Source organism: Sinocyclocheilus anshuiensis, unplaced genomic scaffold (genome assembly GCF_001515605.1).
Source record: "Sinocyclocheilus anshuiensis isolate Anshui unplaced genomic scaffold, SAMN03320099.WGS_v1.1 scaffold883, whole genome shotgun sequence".
In the NCBI taxonomy this organism is placed as follows: domain Eukaryota; kingdom Metazoa; phylum Chordata; class Actinopteri; order Cypriniformes; family Cyprinidae; genus Sinocyclocheilus; species Sinocyclocheilus anshuiensis.
The window spans coordinates 545,230-563,459 of record NW_015547678.1 but is presented as its reverse complement, the minus strand read 5'-3'; the positions used below and the strand labels follow the sequence as shown (position 1 = coordinate 563,459).

The 18,230-nt window shown below is 39.7% G+C and overlaps 1 protein-coding gene across 4 annotated transcripts in view; it reads left to right on the top strand.

Annotated features, from left to right (window-relative positions):
• LOC107703059 (arginine-glutamic acid dipeptide repeats protein-like) overlaps positions 1 to 18,230 on the top strand; it is a 177,021-nt gene that overhangs the window by 70,171 nt on the left and 88,620 nt on the right. For all 4 annotated transcript variants that reach the window (XM_016505553.1, XM_016505554.1, XM_016505555.1 and 1 more), the window contains exon 2: positions 7,459 to 7,924. In XM_016505553.1, the coding sequence (XP_016361039.1) occupies positions 7,603 to 7,924 (322 nt within the window). In that variant the 5' untranslated portion in view covers positions 7,459 to 7,602. The remainder of the gene's footprint in view (positions 1 to 7,458; positions 7,925 to 18,230) is intronic.

Sequence of the window (18,230 nt, the reverse complement as noted above, 5' to 3'; positions counted from 1 at the left end):
CTTTCTGCCACACGGACAAACTAGCCCTCAATGTGGTTTGCACTGTGTTTGTGTCTTACAGTGTGAAATGAAGTTACTCTCTGGCACGATGCCGATAATAGACACGAGCGCTGATGGGGAGCCGGCCCCTCCGGGAATTGTGCAGAGGGAATACACACTCGCGCGCACACAACCACTTACTCTCACATACTCTGATTGCTTGGAGCCTAGCCTTCAGCCTCTGTTTTACTGACTCCTCAGGACTCAGATTAGCCAACTGATTTCTCTATATAAATCAACGTTTGTGTAGTTACAGAGGCTACGGAGATGTGTAGAATTAATTTCCAGCCAGTGTTTGTGTAAGATGCCCTCATGAGATCTGAATATGACTGTATATTAAAGTAGAGGGGTAGCTGTTGATTAGACATTAAAGAGGATATTCAAATAGCCTCTTTTTTCCTGAAATGTATAAGTGCATATTTGAAAGTATTATTGCTCTCATATCAAATCAGGGGCTTTTTTAAGCCTAATTGTGTATGCATATGTATAAACCTCTGTGCATATTGATACCTGTTTATATAGGACAAAATGTGTAATATATATTATACATAAATAAATAAATAGACATGTTTTGTAAGCATTAATATTCTAAAAATGTAATCATATTGCCAAATACCAAAATCCAAATGAATCAAATATCTCATTTAGGGATGGGCGATATCTTATAGTTTGCGATATACCGGTAAAATTCTCCACACGATAAGAATTTGTTTTCCCGCGATAATAATGATAAAGTCTAGTTGTTGACATTTCTGTGTGCGACTGTGTGGAGTGATGTGAAGGAAGGCGGACGTGAAATTGAGCAGCTCCTTCAACAATCTGGAACAGGTTTGGATAGGGCTGTACAGTGCGACAATACTTGAAGATCCCCGCCTAAAAATGTGTATTTTACCCCCGGAATGCGATTTTTACAGGGGAACCCCCCTCGAAACCCGATTGGATTAGTTTTATTGCGAAAACCTGGCAACCTGCGTCTCATTCAGACCTGCTGTTTTTGTTTCGCGCAGATGTTTTATGCAGCAAATAAATAAATAACACCTAAAGTCAGACCATTCTGTTTTTGGTTTAAATCCTGAAATTAAGCTAAATCAAATCAAAAACAACTGCCCGTGCAGATCGTGATTAAAATGCAGTGGTTGCCTCTAATTTCAAATGGCTAGATATTTTAGTTTAAAGCCAGTTTGTTTGTTATAACGCAAATAGCCAATAAATAAATTTGCTTAAAAATCAGTATCAGTATCAGAGTCCAATTTGCTAGTTAAAAAAAAAAAAGAAAGAAAGAAAAGAAATTCTGAATCAGCTATGACCGGCACATCACTAATTGAAATGCTAAGTAAAAGGCCTCAAATTTGAAGTACAATCTGGGATGTCTTTTTCTATCAATTCTTCAATAGGTAGATCTTATCTTTCATAAAGGCCGAGGTCAGGGATCTTGGGCCTAAAAAGGTTGGTGACCACTGCTCTAAAGAAACAGGATTCCCTAAATTATCGTCATTGATATCGTTATCGCAATAAATATCAGAAATTATCGTGATATATTTTTAAGCCCATATCGCCCATCCCTAATCTCATTCTGCAAATGTATTTTTATCTATACAAATAAAAACATTGCTTTGTTTCATGCAACATTTCTAGTGCTTTCGATGTCGAAATCTCAGATGTTAAAAGGAGTTCTGCAGTGTTTGTCTTGACCATGACCATCTGTAACTCCACTTTCGGTTAAGATCTCAGAAGTTACAAAAGTCTGTTTGTTCTTGAAGGCTGCAGTAAAAGAACCGAATACATAGATGTTAGGCTGTATATAATGCGAGTCTTTATAGAGTTATGCTTTGAAGGAAGGCCTTTTCTCGCATTATTTCACTTAATGGAACTGGCTTTGGTAATGCTTAAAGATCCATCAGCCTGTCGGCGCAATTTAAAACTCAATAAAAACAGTTCTCGTGTGGAGAGGGTCCTCCACCGTACTACAAAACCATATCAATAAAGTCACCATTTATTGAGGAGCACTGAGTAATTGTTAGAAATAGTCAGTAGTGGCCATTAATATTTAGAGTAGGCTGGGTTTTATTCGGTATACATTTTTCGAGTAGGAACGGTTTCAGAATAAATGTGTGCCATCAGATAAAGATGCTGTTATTAGCGGACCGATGGTGTGAATCTTAATTTTTTTAGTACGGATTGTACATGCTTCTGCTGTGTGATCATGTGAAGCTATTGGAATTGAACTGCTGCGAGTCATAATTTCACACAATACAGAGTCAGTGTGATGCTTTCATCAGCAATAACAGAAATCTCTTTGATAACTCGACACCAGATTTTAGTGTTTTTTTGTTGTTGTTGGAGTTCTGCTTCAGATGTCTATTTATTTATTTATCGAGCTTTTCACTTTGGCTCTCTGGCAAAATAGATTGATTTCAACAAGGCTGTTTTCAGAGTAGCTCTCTTGGATGAGCTTCGAACGAGACATTTGTCTGATAAATCTCAGTTACTCGTATTGCAGATAATGTGTTGTTTGATATGTTCCAAGGCTAATCTCGCTCGGCGAAAACAATCACATCAGACGTGTATTTCACAACTTCCTTCTGGAAAGCCGTCAGTAATCCTCGCCAGTTAAACGTCTGCGTTTCATAATGCACCGATTGAAAATACCGATCAGGGATCACCAAATATCTTGTTGCCGTCTGCTTGTTGACTTTACCTATCCAAGGCAATCTTTGACTATATTTGCAAATGAAGCACCTGGCAGTTGGGGTTTCTTGGGGGAAATAGCATTTGTGTTTGTTTGACCCTTTATTGGCTTTTACCTCAAATCCCAGAGATGAATGCATGGGCTATTGGCGTAATAGGAGAGTGATTTAGGATGAATAAAAAATGCAGCATGAAAGAGTAATGTTGAAAAAGGAGTGTGTTTTGTAATAGAGCCCTACTGCGTGCCCATTGTGAGGTGATGTGTTAAGAGTGGGAGAGCAACTGGGTGGTTGGAGGGGTGAGAAGCTCTAATTTATCCGCTGCTCTGCAGGAGAAATGTATTTTTATTTAAAACCTCCTGGCTCACACCCCTTGACTTCATTGCAGTAATGGAAATGGTAAAATAGGTGCTGTTGGCTGAGACCCCTGAAGCTTTTTTTTTTTTTCACCAGCTTTCACAAATGGCTGATTTTTCTTCCTCCCTGCCTCTCTCCCTCCCTTTTCCATTAAGACAGCTGGTATCTTTCAAAAGGTCCTGCACTGGTGATTGATGTGTAATGGCTTCAAGCCTCACCTGCCCCAAAGCGAGTTATTCATCTGTGGGTACTGTTGAGGGGAGTACTCGCCATTGCTTAATTGGTCCTGGTCACCATTCAGACGCCACATGAACCGCTGCATTGTTGCTAGTCGCTGCTGTGAACCTCACTGCAGCCGCTGCTTATCACTGGTTGCTTATGCTCCTGTTGGTATAAATAAGACGCTCTTTACATGGAGAATGTGTGGATTGCTGACCTTTCTGTGGTTGTAAGTTATTCATCATGTGAGGTGTGGTTGTACAGCCTAAGGCAGTAAGGGTTGTCTTGACTCTTGACACCTTTATCATCTTACAGTATGATTCCAGCTAATATATTTTGGTCACCAAATAGTATCAAGATGCTACCACCATAAAACTTGTTTTCTTGACAACCTTTCAATGTAGTCCTTGTGCTGTTAAGTTGTTTTTTTTTTATATCGTTTTTTTATTTTAGTGGATTTTTTTTATTTATTTTTTTGTGTTTTATTTTTATTATTTTGTTAACATTTGTTTTTAATCAAAGTTACAGTGGTACTGTATGTACTGCTATTTAAAACTATTTTGGATAAGTCTTGGGTATACTATATTTTCTCATTTTTCAACAGAGACTGAACTTCTCTGACATTTATACCATGTTTTTTTGACATTGTGCCACATCACATTCTCATATTTATCTTATGTTTTTACTTTTTTAATCAAAGTTACTGTTTGTACTGCTGTTTAAAACTATTTTTAATATATTGGGTGTATATATTTTCTCATCCAACTATTTAATAATGAGATTGACTAGTTTTTATAGATTCTTTTTCTTATTCTTTTAAAAATATATTTTGCTTGCATTCGTTTTTTAACTTTTTGCATGGTAAAACCTTCTCGGACTTTCATTCCATGCTTTTTAAATTATATTAGGTCACTATCATATTTTTAAGTTTAAAATTGTGAAATGCACCTCAACTAGGGGTGTGCAATATATATCGTCTGTGACTAAAACAACAATTACGATATTATCGCAGACGATATATATCGCACACCCCTACCAACAAGTCATTTTAGCAGCCCACCAAGTTGTCGAGTTTGAAAATGCATAGTTTTGCTGTGATTCAAAGTGACTTGAAGAAAACACACACATAATAAAAAAAAAACACTCAGTGTTTATAGAAACATTTCTGGTTAGTGTATGTATGTGTTTTTGTGTGTTCAGACTGGCGGTCAGCGCGGTAACTCATCATAAGGTGATTAATCGGGCCGTGACGTGGTGGCGCAGCACTGTAATCAGTCTGTAGTGTTGGAGGTTGATGAGGAGAGCAGCTGCCCCGTCAGTTGCCGTCTACTCAAGATGACAGGCTGCCATTGACTGGACTGCTTGTCAACTGCACCAGTGTGCCTGTCATAAGCCATTTCTCTTCATTTTTATACCTGCTCTATAAACACCTCTCACACTGACAAACAGCCCAATTCTGTCCTGCTGCTGTCCTCCCGCAGGCTCCTCGCATATCCAAATTCACTCGCTGTAGCTTTTTCGGCAGTTGTCAGGTTTAGCTGCACCAGAGGCTGTAATCTTTACTTTCCCGTTTACCTGAAGAGGGGGGAAAAGGCGCAAAACCTTTCAAGTGCACTTCGTTACGTAGCCATTTCATGCTCTCGTATTGGAGGTCTCGTTTTGTTTTTCCTCTTTGCGCTTTTCGGCCAACGAAAGATTGATCTTTACTTTTATGAATGTTGACTTAAAAGAGGCAAGTAGCAGCAAGCGTTGTAAAAACAGGATTTGATCCAAAGCGGTTTTCTGTCTGAGTCTCCTGCCAGGTTTTCTTCTCCGTGCCTGTCTGTTCTGATTTCCACGGGTGATCGCTGTGCTAGCTGAGGTAGGGCCGCCTCTGGCCAGGCTGTAGTTAGTCTGACCAGCATGCACAACCAACAAACACTGTGGCCTGGAGGGAGCGCCGGGTCTTATTCCAGTCTAACATATTGCTTGTAAGGAATTCTCCATAGCCTGAGCTGGCTAGTTGTGCGAAGGTCTATATAAGCCTAATACCCTGTAAAACGTGCAGCTGAGCCTATTTGATAATGCAGTGGGGAATCCTGTTTAGGTCACTGTGCGGGGAAATATAGTGCTGCTTTTCATCGACAGGCAAAACTGAGCTGGGGAATAGAGCAGGCAGCTTGAAGTTTGTGCTCTTTTGATATAGCTGTGCTCAGAGCTCTCCTGAGGACGTGCACCGCTGCTGTGGAGAAGACCGCCGATTAGTGTTGTCAAAAGACCCGGTACTTCGGTACCGAGTCGGTACTAAAAAAATGTAAACGTTACGGTACCAGGTTTTAAGTACTGGTGGTACCGAGTACCCGGTCAACCCAGTTCTTGATGCGCTATCCGAAAGGTGCGCAGATGCGTTCTCTTCATAAAAGCACTGAGACGTGGTGACATGAAAAGGAGGCCGTTGAATAAACATGAGCACTGCACGTGTCAAAGTCGAAACCCGGCGCGGGTGTTTTTATATCACTGTGTTTCTGAAGGAAACCGACTGTCTTCAGAAAATTATTGATGTCATTTTCATTTAATCTTGCCTGTAATGCCTGAGCAGCCTTTGTGAGCACAGAGCTTATTTGATTACAGCCGTTACCGGGGAAACCTCTATCTTTCCCGCTCTCCAAGTGCCTCCTGCTGGCAGAGAATGAATTTGCAAATAGAGTGCAAGTCTGTGGGAAACACCGCTTCTGTTATGAATATTATTCAATATTTTAATTTGAATGTAGGATTGAAATGAAGCTGTTATTAGAGTAGTTAATCGTTAGCATAAGCTCGGCTAACGCTAGTATAATGAGCATTAGAATTAAGTTTCTTTAACTATTTAATGCTCCTATAACTTTTATTAGGGTAAAAAAACAGGAGGAAATAATGATATTTACTATTTTTACACACCAGAGGCTTTTAAATTGTGAATCTAAAATATGTGTGTTAGAGAATGTACAAATGGTTAACATTGTTTGTGTCAAAAGCAATTCTGGGCTTTTTTTTTTTTTTTTAGCTAACGTAGTTGTTCTTCTTGGCTGAATAAGTCTAGAAGGTTTTCAAAAGTCCTTGAAAATTAAATATGTACACAGTTTGGATTAAATTAAAGTATAGTCAAATTTTTTAATTAGCGTGTTTTTGTGTTTTGCTTTGGTACCGAGAACCTTGGATTTTCACTGGTATTGGTACTGAATACTGACATTTTGGTACAGTGACAATACTACCGCCGATTGATGTTCCTTTTGCTGCACGACGTCACAGCGCTGCTCGCTGGCTGTGATTGATTAAACCTATTGCAGGAGTATCAACAGGCCCTTGGGTTTACAAATATCTCCCACTATGTGTTACGGAATTTGTAAAAAGCCTATTTAAAAGCCTGCATCTTTGTTAATGGTGTAACCGTCAAGTAAAAAGTCAAATTTTTCTTTCACTTTGAATGCGCGAGTATACACATCTTAATTTTAATTGTTTTAACTTAATTTGTGTAATTTGTAAATATGTTGTGATTATTTTTTATTTTTTTATTTTATTTATATTATAATAAAAGGTGTTTCCTAATAAAAGGCGTTTTTGTCTTTTATTAGGATAAAACAGTAATGTAGAGAGGAAGTGAAGTGGTAGGAGTGGGGGTTGAGAAAGGTCTACGAGCTGGGACTCGAACTCAGGACACCAAAAGCATATCGGTGATATGTCGCCGCGCTGCCCACGAGGGTATTGGTGCTGACTATTTTATGAAATCGTATTTTCTCATTAATTTATTCATTAATTTTTGGGGGAGCTGCACCAAATGACATTTTACATCTAACTTTGTCTTGTTTAAAAAAAGGTCAAATTGTGATATTTCAAGAGACTTATCGACTTTGACAGAGTCATGTGGGTCTGCATATCATTTCCTGTTTTTATGGATTTTTACTGCATGTTGCCGCACGTTACTACAAAAAATTATTCTTTTGGGAGTTTTTTGTCTTCACTGTAATATCAGAATAGCTATATCACCCTGACATTGTTTTTCTGCTCCCTCCAAAAAAATATTAAAATGATTTTTAATTGTGTGATGAAGTGTCCCTGTACGAAGAAAATGCATTCATATAGAACAAAAAAGTGTCACTTTATTTACCTCTCTAACAATGTCTTTATTTTCTCTATTCAGCTCTTCTGAAACACTGGGGTTGTTGGTGTGGCCAAATTTTCCCTGGATTTGATTGGTAAATTCAGAAGACTGAAGCCCAGGCTCACAGTCTACCTTTCACGGAGGCCCAGCCGTGAGAGGACAGAAGAAGGCACGTGGCGAATCATGACTGCCGACAAAGAGAAGGACAAGGAGAGGGAGCGCGACCGGGACCGGGACAGAGATCGCGAAAAGCGGGACAAAACACGCGAAAGCGAGAGCTCGCGGCCACGGCGCAGTTGCACGCTAGAGGGCGGAGCTAAGAACTATGCAGAGAGCGAACACAGTGAGGACGACGACAATGAGACGCCTGGGGCTGCCACCGCCGAGGAGGCCAATAAAAAGGGCAAGAAAAAGCTACCCAAGAAGAAGTCGCGCTATGAGCGAATGGAGAATGGCGAGATCACTTCCTTCATTACGGAGGATGATGTTGTTTACAGACCTGGCGGTGAGTTTTGCTTGTACAATACTTTTTGTATGTCTGACTCGTAGTTTTTGTTTCAGCTGAAGGAATTTGAGGCGGTTGTAATTAAGCATGCCATTGGACAGCAAGTATGTATTTGCCAATATTTTGTTAGCATTGCTAAAAATGGTGCTTTAGCATAGCATAAACATGTCACCGCAAACGCATTTTCATTGACTGCTGTGCTTGACCAAATAAATTCACTGCTTCTTGATGAAAATGCAGAAGAAATCAGTGTGATGATGCTTGAAACGGTCATATTTTTCACACTTAGCTTTCCAAAGCACACATTAGATTCTTGTTTTTCTTTATATTTTTCAGTGAGCGGCAGAAAAGGCGAAACGGTCCACATTAGGTCTTTATTAGGCGCTGAGATTGAGCCTAGACCAGAGCAATAACCTTTTCCTGCGCTGTAAACATGGCCTCTCTTTCACCTGCTGTTTAGAAATTGGTTGTACATGAGGCTGGGGGGAAATGTCAACACTCCGGCGGAGGGCAAGGCACGGCTGTGTAGCGCAGCTGCCGTAGTCCTAAATCATCCTCGCCATGTCTTTCATTTATTTAGCAGCAACAGAAAGGTCAAGCAGTATGCTTAGTTATTTAATGCGAAGACGTCAAATTATAGCCAATGCGTAATTTCCAATCTCGTCTCTCAGGGCTCCAGACTGTGACCAAAATTATTAATTTGCGAGTAAAGTTTTTGCTGAGGTCGCCACTGGTGACTGACTATATATATTTACATGTTATAACTTAAAAATGTGCATGTAATGCCTTTTTTCCTGATTGTTTTGCGATCACATCTTTTATGTTCACGTATTAAACTGAGAAGTTTTAGTGGAAAAAAGAGTTTCAAACAGTCCTCATCTCTGCCGCACAGCAGCATTGTCGCACACAGTCTGCTAAACGCAGCTCACCTGTACAGCGCGAGAGAGATCGAAATGACGGAGATGTGCAAAGTGAAAGTGCGGAAAAGCAACGTCTATTTTGTGCACAACTTGAACAAACTATAACAGGTAAAGCTGTCAGCTATGTGGATATTGGCAATATCGTTAACAATTCTCGTTTATAATCATTACTAATATGGCTTCTTCTTATCAAGATCTTAGTCTATGCTGTGTTCTGTTAATGCGTGAACTTCATATGCCGTCCAGTAATCGCAAAAAGCTTTGTGCTTTGTTACTTTTTAATAAACAAAGTATCAGCTTTAAAATTATGCCAAATTCATAACGAAATTCAAACAATAAATAGTTTTGTCGCTCTTTAATGCGGCAGGCGCGATCGCGACAGCTCCTCAGTTCAAGTGGCAAGTGAACTCATTTAATCCTTGTCTTTACTACTATAGTACATAATGAACATGAATTAACATCAAAAGGTAGGTTATTTTATAAGAGAGCCTATAGTAGGTACAACTTACTGAAATGTCTCATGTAAAAGCTCATTCAGTGTTTCAAACTGCGGAAAACGTGTAAAGCTTGTAAACATTGCAACGTAATACCTCAGAATAACCATTCGGTGTCCATAAGCTCATCAGTCAGCTAGAAAAATTAATTTAAAGAGGAGCGTTCTGCTATATTTATGCGCTATTGCATATTAATATTTTTACTTAACCTGTTGTCTACATGATTCAACTCGTCCTATAAAATTGCATTTTACTAATTAAGACTGAAAGTGTGAAAGACATACACATTTAAAAATAAAGGTGCTTAAAAGGTTCTTCACAGAACCATTTTTGGTTCCACAAAGAACCATTCAGTCAAAGGTTCTTTAAAGAACCATCTCTTTCTCGACTTTTTATAATCTGAAGAACCTTCTTTCGCCACGAACCTTTTGTGAAACATGAAGGTCCTTCAGATGTTAAAGGTTCTTTATGAAACCATTTAGACAAAAAAGGTTCTTCTATGGCATCGTGAAGCACCTTTATTTTTAAGAGTGTATGACAGCATTTACAGGATGCATTGAGGAGGAGCCTAAACTACACTCAGTACCCAAGTGATGCTTATGGACCATGATATTGGTACAGATTCTGTGTAATAAACATTGCTTGACTGTATATTTCAAGTTGGATAAGACATTTTGTTCCCACTTTAAGTGAACCTTAGTTCCCAGGTCATCTACAAGATGGATTAAAATGCTGATAAAGTCAAGAAAAGATGAGACAAACACATGACAGTATGATTGAAATGTTCAAATGTAAAAAAAAAAACAAATGTAATAAAACCCCTTTATTCTGTGGCACCTAAAAAAATAATTTGGCGCCTAAGTTTTTTTTCTTATAGGAGCCAATGGCTCCTTACTCGATTTTTTTTGTCTAGAGCCCTGTCTCTTCACCCCATCTCTTCTGTTTAGAGATGCATTTGCTCAGAGGGGGAAGGTTGGGAATGGTGTGACGGTTGCCCCCCTCCTCCTCTTCCTCCAGCCGTTGCCCCAGTGGAATCGGGTTGGAGGCATTATATGCTGAAGGTCCTTGAAAACACAGTTGCTGAAGCTCTCTTTCGGTAATAACCCAGCAGACCCCTTCCCTGCTCTGTTTTGGAGAGTACCGCTGCGCTGCTTTAGATAAGACTGAATTGAATCACATGTCTGAGGCATGTTAGTTGATTTTGTCAGTGCTGCAGTGGAGAATAGAAAGGGATGTCACCATGTTTTGAGGATGGCTGCTTTAAAGTGCCTTTGTCATTTAAAAAAAATGGAATCTTAATTCCACCACAGTAGATGATTATTGTCATTTTAGTGAATTTACAATTTGCTGTTTATACAGCAAACCTTTCAGTTGACTTTCACTGTCCTACACATCATAAATGCATCGTAAAACTTATGTTAATGCTTCAAAGACAATGTGCTTTATGTAAGTGCATGTTTGGTGAATGTAGGGCTACATGATTATGATTTGGTGTATAAAAATGTTTTACACGCATATATATATATATATGGTTATTTTAACAATTTCAGCTATTTTTTTGTCTTGTGGACTATATGTAAACATCTTTTATGTAAAATATCTTACTCAAGACAGTACTAAATAAAAAAATGATATGCATTTTGTATGATCTCTCTTATTCTGTTAAAATTATTCACATTTTCACAGATTCTGCAAGAAGTTCCCAAACTTTCGCATGCCACTGTGTATATATATATATATATATATATATATATATGTAAGATTTCTATAAAATATTTTAAAATCTGTGAACCGAGCCACTCTAAAACACTGGATCATGTAAAATGCGTGCATATTTAAGCCATATTGCGATTTCAGCTTTATTTCATGTAATCGTGCTGGTCTAGGCGTATATGCATGCATTCAGTTTGCCGTCAGTCGCTGCAGCCTTATTGCAATCAGATCTGATTTGGGAGGCTTAAGTAGACACAAAACCTGTGCTGGATTAAACCCTACTAAATGTTAAATCCTTTTATATTTGTCTAGTGACACACAATATGTAAAACTGGCCACCCTTGGAGTGGGTATTAAAAACGGCGAGAAGCCAACGGAAAAAGAGAGAGTGTAATCAAGGGAGAGAACTGAAACAAGACAATAATCGCTTTTGTGGCTCGAGAGAGTCGGCCGTGTGCACGTATGACACTAGATAAGAGGAAGTAATATTGAAAGCCAACACGGAGATCATCCTCATACTTTTTTGCCCGCTAACGTTTTTATAGCAATCTTAGCATGCATTTATTAGGTTGTCTGAAAAAGTAAATAAGGCACGTCGTTGGAGAGATGGAGTGTGCATGGGTAAGGTAAGGTAGGAAGGAAGGAAGGAATGGAAAAGAGGAGTGAGTGGAGTGTGATCTGGATGGGGAGAGAGAGATAGAGAGGCATTTGTATTGCAGACGGGGCCACTCGGATGGAAGGAAGAGTAAAGCAGCTGAATCGATCAGGCCTTTGAGTGGCGTTCTCGTGTCCAGGCTCCCTGTAGCTTTGCGGATATTTGCTACACAAAGGCAGCTTATGGATCCAGCCGGGAGATTATACACACATGAGATCAATACTCAGGCCCTCTGCGAGCTGGCCGTGGCTGTCTGCAGTCCGTCTTTACAACCCAGAGTCACACCGATGTCCTTGTACTGTGACGGCAATTTGTCTCCCTGGCTGCCAATTGGGTTTTAAAATGGAGAGCTCATCAAGCAGGATTGGCTGGCATGCATTTATTAGGTTGTCTGAAAAAGTAAATAAGGCACGTCGTTGGAGAGATGGAGTGTGCATGGGTAAGGTAAGGTAGGAAGGAAGGAAGGAATGGAAAAGAGGAGTGAGTGGAGTGTGATCTGGATGGGGAGAGAGAGATAGAGAGGCATTTGTATTGCAGACGGGGCCACTCGGATGGAAGGAAGAGTAAAGCAGCTGAATCGATCAGGCCTTTGAGTGGCGTTCTCGTGTCCAGGCTCCCTGTAGCTTTGCGGATATTCGCTACACCGAGGCAGCTTATGGATCCAGCTGGGAGATTATACACACGAGATCAATACTCAGGCCTCTGCGAGCTGGCCGTGGCTGTCTGCAGTCCGTCTTTACAACCCGGAGTCGCACCGATGTCCTTGTACTGTGACGGCAATTTGTCTCCCTGGCTGCCATTTGGCTTTTAAAATGGAGAGCTCATCAAGCAGGATTGGCTGGATGAGTACCACTCCCACCCGTGTGATGAGAATGCTGACAATAAAGAGAGGTGAATGTCCACAGTGGGCTTAGCTGAGGGTTGGGGTGGGCTTTATGGTGCTCATTATAGCTCTCTTCCAAAACCTAGCAGGCTGCCTACCTAGAGAGCATTTTAAGGCAGCATAGATGCGCTCTGGATGCAAACACAGTTCCAAAAGGAGACCAGCATGATTATTTGCTCCAAATTAGTGCCCTATATCAGTTATCAGCTGATATTAAGATTTTATTATTAGTTCAAATTGGATATCAGATGATGTTGGATGTTGAGTTGTGCAGGCTGATTTCCATCTATTTTTACAATTAAACTGCCTTTATTGTCATCTAACACTCACAGGTTAATCTTTAGAAGTTAGATTTACTTTCACTATTATTATTATTATTATTATTATTATTATTATTATTTTTGTTATTAATGTAAGCTAAATTCTTAAAAAAATTATTTTATTACATTATTAATGTAACTTAAATTTTTTTTTTCCTTTTAAAAAGGAAATTAAAATGTCATTTTTATTTTAATAAGAATAAAACATTGTAATAATACAACCCTCTACGGACACCATGGCAATTGAATCGCCATTGGCTAGTAAATTTTCTAGTTTACTCGCCAGACTGATATACTATATATATACTGTATAATACTGTATATGTTTGTAAAATGGCACAGCTTTTTAAATATCTGAAAGTACACTCTTAACATCAGTCAGTCAAGCATTATAATATGATATTATGATAATCAAGTATTATTTAATGATAGAAATTTAGTAATTAGAATTAAAATTTGGTAACCATGTATGAATGCAGACATTTTAACTGAATTTAGGACTGGTGGTGGTGCTTTTTTGGTCATTCAGTGTTTCTGTAAAAAAAAATAATAATAATACTGATAAGATGCTGATAATAATAATATTTACTTTTTTTCTATAATATTTATAGAAACTCTAACTTGCTCAGTCAGTGTGTTCGGCAAGTGAAAATATATCTGTGCTAAACATATACTTAGCCTCCAACTCACACACTGGTGAGTAAAATCCTACATGGTATATAAGACTCTCTCGCTCTGTCTCTTTCTTTGTGTGTGTGTGAGACAAAGCGACGGCGAGTCATGCACCTTCACACTAGAGTTTACGGTTCGTCAAATACAGGTGCGCTGCGCATCCATTCAGATGAACTGAAAAATAGCACAGATCGCTTGACGGAGAGTGAGACTCTGAAGCGCTCAGTCAGAGTGTTTGGCGAGTGAAAATATATCTGTGCTAGACTTATAGTTAGCCTCCAACTCACACACTGGTGAGTAAAATCTGAGAATTTATTAGCCAGTGGCTAATATTAGACATTTAGTCGCCCAGAGTGAAGATTTAGTCACACATGCGCGTGATTTACTCTCATTGTAGAGGGTTGTAATAAACTAGGAAACTTTTTTTTTATATTTAAAATGGCATTTTCCAGCAGCTTATTATTATTATTATTATTATTATTAATAATAATAATAACAATAATGAACTACAAATAATATAATAATAATAAATCAAAATTAAAAGTTTTTAATTTTATTACAATTTATTTCTAGTTTTATTTTAATCATCATCATCATCATAATCATCGTAATCATAATTTTTTTCATCAAGTTATAATAGTGTGGTACTGGTGCTTCCCTACCCAAAGTCTAAGGCAGTATTGCTTGTATCCTACTCAGAATGGGCAATCCCAGAATGCATTGTGGTCAGTGGAATTTTTTTTTGCTGTCTATCTAGAGCCATTGTGGTTCAGTCACTTGTGCGGTTCCTTAGGCCGCTGACTGTGTAGGGTGTAGACAACAAGGCAGCTTAGATTTTGGAACAGAGCTTATGGTTGGGGTTATGATTGAAGTGGAGATACGTACAAAAACACTGCGACTCACAAGACAAAAAACACGAAAACACCTTTCTATCGGGAGAGAGAGAAGCCGCAGCGTGTGAACGCGCCGCCATGTTTGCATCATCAAGCTGTGCTTGATAGATGTTGAATTTACGAAAGTTCTTCGATGAGTACGTCCCTGAAGATGGCCTCTATTTCTCTATCTCTCTCTCCTGGCTGCCTGTGGGTGTCTGGACAGCTGTCAGCTAATTACGGAGCCACCCAAAGCTTGCAGTCTTTTCCGTAAGGCTGAGATATCCACCGGGAGCTTGGACACGTTGTCCTCACATCCACACAGAGCTGTGCGGATTCCTTGTCAGCTCGGTAATGTCATTTCAAGACTGCTGCTTTGTCTGCTCGCAATTTTGCCTGATTATCAGCTTTTTGATGTTGATGTACGTTTCATGTTTGTCAGTGGATACAGTAGAGAGAGGTTATAGAAACACTAACAGGCGAGCAAAGCTTCAGATCTTTCCCTGGAACACAGTCAAGAATGAACACAATAGACTTGGCGGGGTGAAAATGGACATGCACCACCTTTGCAAAAAGAGCGCTCGGGCCATCGCCGAAATAAACTTCTCCTCCTCCGTTTGTTGTCAGAGGGGAGAAACCAGGCTCTCTCTTGGCTTAGAGTCATGTATTATTCAGCGAGGTGAGACTAACAGCATTTGACCACCTGAGTGAGTCATCAAGCAGCAGTCTTCATCTCCCTGTTGCTCTTCTGAAGAGACAGCAACAGTATCACCCCATGTTGAGAGACAACTTTTCCATGCATGTCTTCCACTCTTCTTCCAGCTGTCTCAAGATTTAGGCAGACAGAAAGAGCGATAGGGAATGAAAAGCAGGCAGAGGCAGAGCAGGCGACAAGGAGACCCTCAGATCCATGTCTCGAAGGGGAGAACAGAAGCTTTGCTTTCTAAATCAAATCATTAAATGCGGTCAATTAAAAGGGACACATTTTACACTCGTAGCATTTATTTTTCCCTCAGGGTCACTTATGTTAAGGGTTCTTGTGCCAAAAAGATCTTTGTTTTGTTTATGACCCTTTATCTGATCGTTACCACATTTGTTGTCTTAACAATTTCTCCCTTTTTTTTTTTCTCGTTTTATCTTATTGAACAGTTCATATTTATTTGTACACCGTCATTTCTTATATTTTTACATTTTAGGTTATTTTTGCTGTAGCGTTTAAAACATTTGTGTTATATTTTTTATATTTAGACAAAATAGTATGTATTTTAATATATAGCCTACATAGAAAATATTTAAATTTTAATATATGATACATGTATTGGTTATCTGCCATAACATGGAAAAATGTACTGCAAAAATTCAAATGTCTGTGTCCCTATATCTGATCTTTCCAATAATTGTTTTATTTCTGTGCCTTTTAATAGTTCTATATGTAAATAAACTCTGTTGCGAATAGCTAGTTCAGCATAATAACACAGTGTGAAACAAAATGCATTTAGTTTGAGATATTCAAACAGTCATGTTGTTGGGTGCTTTTGTTGGTTTCTTCGTTTTAAACCCCCGTATGTCACTTTTATTCTTCCCAAAATAAAAGGCTTAAGTGTCACCGAAATTCTTTCTTTACAATGTTTCAAACAGTGTGCAGAGAAATCCCTAGTACCAAGCCGATAGCTGGAAATAAAAGAGCCAGATCTATTCTGAAATTTCCCTTCGTGTAGCATTGTATGACAGGGAGACTGTAGAGGCTTTTGTGAAATCGAACCACCTGCCAATTACAAATTAGAAAGCTGCTACAGACTAAGTGTACCACACTCGTCAAACGGCTTCTGTTCCCAGCCCAGAGGGAGTCTGCTTTTTTCTGCCTGCTACTCTGAGGGCACAGCCGCACAAGGTTTGATCTAATTCGGACCAGAGGTATTAATCTCTTGCTATGAGATGAGGCAAAAATTTGCAAGCTTGACATATGAGAGAAGAGCAGAATAAGTGTGTGTGTGTTTGAAGCTGCAGGTCTCAATGAGCAGCAGTGTAAATTTGGATGAGCAGTGTTAAGACCGGCCTATTTCTCCTGACACAGGGCATTGGTGCCAGCTGAAGCACCTGCGCTGAAGCACTTCCCAGTACGATGTGACATGAGCGGCACAGGTCTACGCTTCGCCGCTTGTCGGTCATGTAGGAAGAGAGGGGTGTGAATGCGACACATGGAGTGTGAAGTCAGCACCTGGTCCGAACCCCCTACCGTTTCATTATTGCATTCCTGCGGCTACTTTAATTTCAAGATAAGCACGCTGAAGGATGACCGCGGCGGCTGTCTGCGTTTAACAATGATACGACGGGTTTTCTCGACGGTAACACCACCACTCTCTTAAAGAAAACAGCTGAGCGCGTGTGTAATATTAACATTTTGCCTGTAGTCTTTTTGTGTCTCAGCATTCCTCCTCTGAGGCGGAGTGGATTAAAACAGCAACTGGATTGACACGGAAAGCAGGGCAGGTCTCTGTCATCGGTAAAGGTGTGTTTTAAATTTGCCACGCTTCACTGGTTTAGAAGAATGGCTGAGTGAACAATAAGCCTCGGCGGAGGAGGAGGGTTGGATGAGTGCTACCCCTCTTCCCTTTCCACATGAATATTCATGTTGCTAAGTGACGAGTGACAATACATTAAGAAATAATAGCTGCAAACAGATCAACTTCTAAAATCCGTTTTGTCGTTTTACTTTAAGCACGGGCGTGTGTGAGTGCGTCTCGGCGTGTGATGGACTATTTCTTCAGCTCAATAAATCTCAATCTAAGGATGAGGCCAGGCTCCTCCAGCAGAGTGGTCGATAATGGATCTGTGCTGTTTGCAAAGCCCCCACCCTTCTGTTCTCCTCAGGCCACTAAAGAGAGAGCGAGAGAGCCAGGTAAAGAGACTAAAAGGGGGAGAGAGAGCTGGGACCTGTGGCCTGTGGGAGACATTTGGGAGTCCACAAAGCCCCTAGAACAGTACACATCCCCTCAAATCCTATACACCCCTCCCCCAGACGCCCCGCTCTCTTTTTCTCTGAGTCTCTTTCCCTTTTTTCTCTGCCTGCTCACTCTCTGATGGAGAGGGGCTTCTCTAAAAGCACAAAATGGCTGGAACGCAGCTGAACAGATTGGAGTCTTAAAGGTCCACTCTCAAAGAGTACAGTGCAAATTACAGCCTCACAACTCTCCACGGCCAGCGAGGACCGTCATTATTGTAAAATATTAAACACAATTTATTTCCCGAGGACCTTTTGTTTGGAAACGAGTTTCACAGATGGGTGGGAAAAGTACCTTTTGGATTGTTTTAAAAACACAATTTCTTGGCTAGTTTTTGCAGACTTTGTTCGGCTAGACTAGAATGTTAGCAATGGTTTTTCTGTTGCATATTACAGTTGCTTTTTAATTAGCATAGCTCATTGCATTACAAAACAACAAACAGTGCAATTAATGACATCTCTGATTTAAACTTAAGTGGCAAAAGTAGGTTAATGCGGTCACATTAGCAAAAAAGGTTCATTGTCTATTGTCAGTAGTGTAGCAATGTGTGAAGCACAAATTTCAAACCAAGCAGCTTTTTTTGTTGGTCAACGCGGCAAATCTGTGACCAACTTGAACCCGATGCAAAATCTGCATGGCGAAATCTTTCATCCTCACATGAAATACTCTGAAATGACTAGATTTCACTTCCCAAACATTGCTGAACAATGGTAAATGTGACCACAATTCCATCGTGTTAGTAAAGATATGTGCTGATAAAATTTTTTTTTTTTTT